The following is a 5,163-nucleotide window of genomic DNA, read 5'->3' on the forward strand; positions in this document are numbered from 1 at the left end:
TATGATTTTCTACCTACTTTGGTCCGTTCATGCAAGTGTGGGTGGGAATTGCACATGCATATGCAATTCTGTTCCCATCTATTGGGTGGATACAGTCGAGCAACGAAATATTGGCCTACCTATATATTTGTTTTGGTTTTGGAATGAGGTGCACACTACAATAACAAAATAAATAAACAAATTATTCATTGCAGTTATTAAAATTTATTTATTCTTTTTTTTTTTTAATTTGTTCTAACTTAGAGAGTAGCTCCTTTTTATACCCTTGCAGAGGGTATTATAATTTTGTCCAAAAGTGTGCAACGCAGTGAAGGAGATATCTCCGACCATATAAAGTATATATATTCTTGATCAGGATGACCTCCTGAGTTGATATGAGCATGTCCGTCTGTCCGTCTGTCCTTCTGTCCGTCTGTCCGTCTGTCTGTCTGTCTGTTTCTACGCGAACTAGTCTCTCAGTTTTAAAGCTAACGACTTGAAACTTTGCACACACCCTTCTTTTTTTTGCACGCAGTATATAGGTCGGAACGACCGGGATCGGTCGACTATATCCTATAGCTGCCATATAACTGATTGATCGGAAATGGTATAACTTTGGTGTTTGTAGAGTTAGAGAGTTTAAATTTGACATGAAAGCTACTTTTGGTAAAATAATACGACGTGATGAATTTCATAAGGATCGGCCGACTATATCCTATAGCTGCCATATAACTAAACGATCGGAAATGACCCAACTTTTGTGTTTTTGAAGATAGAAAGCTGGAACTTGGTACAGATTCTAGTTTTGGTTTGGTCAGTTCATCTAACCTACCAAATTTCATTAGGATCGGCCAACTATATCCGATGTTTGCGATATATATCCGGTTTTAACTGCAAGGGTATATCAACTTCGGCTCCGACCGAAGTTAGCTTTCCTTCTTGTTTAAATTCAAGTCTTGTTGTCGAAGACTTTCCATTTTTTGGTAATGCTCCTTTTTTAAATTCAAGTCTTCTTGTTGAAGACTTTCCATTTTTTGGAAATGCTTAGTCATTGTTAAATTAATTAACTTTATTTCCTCTATTTGAGCAACGCACAGACTATGCAAATCAAATTCTGCAACTGTGCGGCGACGCTTTCGGCTCGGTTCCTCCTCCTCTGTGGCTATCTTCTCAGCTTTTTCCTTAGCCACCTCTTCTACTATCATGGTGGTTGGTGCTCCATATGCCACAGCGCCAACTCCCTCGACCATCTCAAAAAGCCCGCAGAGCTTTGCCTCGTCCTCCTCCATGGCTGTCAGCGGTTGCTGGCAGTAAGGATCCCCGCCCGTAGCCCTGACCTCTGCCTTATTTCTTCGGAATATTGGCCTTCGCACCAAACCTGGAATGTAATATTATAATATGCATATTAGTTTGTCATAATTCTGGGGATACTCATACCTTTTTCCATCCCGCAACATCTTTAATTGGAGGGCCAATTGCGTTCAATGCACCGGCAAGCTCGCTCCAGTTAGCTTCTACATCCACACGATCGCCTTTGGCGAATCCACGCGCCAGAATTTCGTTAGCCTGCAAAAAATTAAGAATAACTTCACCCTGAAATGTTGATTTGTGTTTCCCCTGCAAACAATAATATATTGTTTTATAATTTAAAATATAATTGAATTGAAATATAATTTTGTTTTTTATAAAATTAAACTTTTTTACTCACATTTTTAAAAACAGTTGAAAGGCAATCATTTGTTTCCCACAAATTAAGGGGATGCCACCTTTTCAATGGATTTCATTTTCATTTCATTCCGGTGTTTTCAACAATTTTTTTTATACACTTTTAGCACATAACTAATTAAATTAAATTAATTAATTTTTAAAAAACATATTTTATCCAACTACAACAAATTTATCGCTATCCGTTTGATTATACAAGTATTTTTAACTTGCTTTTTCATTCTATCAAAAGTATGGCAGCTTAGGCGATAACTCATGGTGTCGGACTTATTGGTCGTTCACCAAAACGAAAATTGTTGTTGCCGACGGCAAAATTTGATATCCAAATTTGAGGTGGGGTCAGAAATTAATCGTTTTATTAATTACAACCCTAATTGATCTTCTAAAGGTCTTAAAAGAACGACAATAAACCAATAAGTCAACTACTTTTTTTCCTCTTGCAAATAAGATCCGATTTAATATAGAAAAAGTCATTTACTTTTCATTTAGACAAGACAAATTTCCACGTTTTGGAATTCGAAAAAAATCTTGTGAAAGTGAAAACGGGAGCATGCCTGTTAAACTTTTCTTTGTTTCACAACCGCGTGTTCTTTCGATGCAATTTGAAAATCAAATGCAAAGAGAAGGGGAGAGGCAAGACGAAACCGAAAATTGACAACCGATAATTCTGGCGCGTGCCAGGGTATAGTCGACCAACGCAATGCCTTGTAATTAGAATCGCACAAGGAAAATAATCAAACATGAACATTTTGGCTTTGCCTAAAGCCAATTATTAATACATTTCAATATGCCACATGATTAGATAAGAAAAATTAAATAAATGTAATCTTAAATATATATAAATATTTCAACATATTTTAAAAAGGGTATTCTGACGTCGCTTCCATTAATTTGGTTTTCAACACAGATTTTTTTCTCTCCCTTCCCTCCATCTACATCTCTCTAATTGTCTCTGTCGCGTGCCTGTGCTCCGAAAATATGACGTAGAAGCTGCGAGAATCATTGTCGAAAACCGAAAGCAGGTAGAAGTTTAGTTTCCCCTTCGTTTCGGACTTAAGTAAACGAAGCCCATAAAATTTGTTTTTGTTTTTCGAACATGTCGCCAGGAAAAGTCGGGGAAGGAATTTTAGCACTGTAGGGTAGCCTTAGTGCTGCAGTTAATGTCGTTTTTAGTTTGTTTAGCGTATTTTTTGGGGCGTATCCGTATGTCTGAAGTGCGTAATCGATTTTAGATATGAGTATGGCTTTTGTGATATTTAGTAGGGTGTTTGTGTTGCAGTTAAATTTTGGGCTGGCCTGGCATTTTATTATGTTGAGTTTTTTGGAAAGTGATGGTATGAGAGAGGTGATGTGTGAGTTCCAGTTGTATTTGTTATTTATGGTTAGTCCGAGTATTTTAAGTGATGTAACGTTCTTTATGCTAGAGTTCTGTGCTGTAATTGTGCAGTTGCATCTCTGTTTCCCGCAAATGTGTAGGTGTTGACATTTGGTTTGCGAAAGGGATGCGCCTGAGTAGTTTCCCCAGCTATCTATTTTCCTAATAAGATGGTTTAGGTTGACAGTTGCGTTTTTCTTTTTTTTTTGTTTGATCATTAAAAGGAAATCGTCTGCGTATGCGCTGAAGTGGATTTGCTTGTAGATGGTAAGGATGTAGGTATTGAAGGCTTAAGGCTGTAGCTTATTGAAGGCAATTAAAAACAAAACTACAGAAAGTGGGGATCCTTGTGGGATGCCGTTTTTCAAGGGGTAGATGTATAAGTTGTGTGTCCCTTTTCTGACTGTTATCTTTCTGTTTTTTGTAAAGTTTATCACATAGTTTATTATTTTGTGGCCACTTTTCCATTCTATTAATTGATCTACTATTGAGTGGATACCTACCTACTCGATCAAACTCGTAAATTCCTGACTGAAGTTTGTGTCTTTGTAGAGATTGGACCAGTGTTCTGCGAGCAGGGTGGCTATTTTGTTTTTGTCGTTGGTAGATTCGTTGTTGTTGATTTTTATGCAATGTATTTGCTTTACAGGGTTAAGACCGCAAAATCGCCGTATGTTGTTCCAGATTTTAGTTGTAGGAATTTTTGACTGGATGATGTGAATATGGTTGTGAGTTCTTTTTTCCTAATTTTGATTTCCCTCTTCAAGAGTGCGTTTGTTTTCCTGTATGCTATGATCGTTTCATGGGTTGTGTGTCTTTTTAGTACTTTCCATGTTTGTTTCTTTATTATGTGTAGGTCTGCTAACTTTTTATTCCACAAAGGAACTGTGCGTGTCTGTTGGGTAATGTCTGTGGTATTGTATGGTGTGCGCTTTGTATAATTATTTTGTTAATGCTGCTTCTTTGTTTATGTTGGATGATGAAGGGTATATGTTGTTAGTGTTGTGTGTGTGTATTGCAAATTTTATCCAGTTTGCTTCATTTGTTTTAAAAATTTGTTTTTTTTTTTGTTGATAATGGTGTCGATCGGAAAGAGTGTAATGAGGATTGGAAAATGATCACTTCCATAAAGGTCATCTATCAGGTTCCAGGTTGTGAGCGGTATGAGTGAAGGAGAACAGAAGCTGAGGTCTATGTGGGTGAAAGTGTTGTGTGTAGTAAAGTGTGTTGGTGATTTATTGTTTAAAAGGATAAGCTGTAATTGTTCGAAACATTTTTCTATTATCTTGCCTGTTGTGTTCGATTGTGGGGACCCCCAGTTTTGATGCCAGCTATTAAAATCTCCTGTTATCATGACTATTTCGTTGTTGATGTTCAGTACGTTGTTCCGATTATTGCGTGAAAAAGATTTGTTGGGTGAGATGTAAATGGAGTAAATTTTAAATTTTTGCTTGGATTTAATTTCTTCTGCTATTGCTTCTACGTCTTCATTAATGTTGATTTGTGTGTGCTGAATTGATTTGTGGATTAGCAGGGATACTCCTTCAAAGCTGTTAGATGGAATATTTGTTAATGTATTGTAGTTTATTGGTGTCGGTAGGTTGTGAGAGTGTTGAATGTGTGTTTCTTGTAGTGAGATAATGTGTGGAGTGTGTATTTTGATAAGTAGTAGTAGTTGGTTGTAGTTATTTACATAACCCTTTATGTTCCATTGCAATATTTTTAAGGACATAATTTAAAGATATTTTTGTGTTTGTTTTATAGCGTTCGGGTTGTAAGAGCAAAGATTATAAAGTACATAGATGGGACATCAGGGCCCAAAACGGTCAACTTTTTGCGTCGAGCTTGTTGGTGAGGGGGGAACGCACATGCATACGATTCTATTTTTAGAACTCTTTCCATGTATCCGTCAACAAAAATGTGAACCTATGTGTGTATGTGTGACTGCTCGCACGACGGAGTAAAAATGTTTTGGCTTACAAATTTCAATTTCGATTTCTCGTTTCTGTTTTCGATGCGCCGATGTGGTAGTTGGTAGAAGAAATAGTATTTTTGATCGCGGCAGATCTAGACAGGATGGTAGC

General features: G+C 37.0%; 1 protein-coding gene across 1 annotated transcript; it reads right to left on the reverse strand.

Annotated features, from left to right (window-relative positions):
* Positions 1-905: 905 nt before the first annotated feature.
* Positions 906-1,724, reverse strand: LOC122321980 (uncharacterized). The gene is made up of 3 exons (XM_043213153.2): positions 1,688-1,724; positions 1,417-1,596; positions 906-1,357 (listed from the first exon to the last, which is right to left on the reverse strand). The coding sequence occupies exons 2-3, from the start codon at positions 1,424-1,426 to the stop codon at positions 906-908; spliced, it is 462 nt and encodes a 153-aa protein (XP_043069088.1). The 5' UTR covers positions 1,427-1,596; positions 1,688-1,724.
* Between the last annotated feature and the right edge of the window lie 3,439 nt (positions 1,725-5,163).

Source organism: Drosophila bipectinata, chromosome XR, assembly GCF_030179905.1.
Source record: "Drosophila bipectinata strain 14024-0381.07 chromosome XR, DbipHiC1v2, whole genome shotgun sequence".
In the NCBI taxonomy this organism is placed as follows: domain Eukaryota; kingdom Metazoa; phylum Arthropoda; class Insecta; order Diptera; family Drosophilidae; genus Drosophila; species Drosophila bipectinata.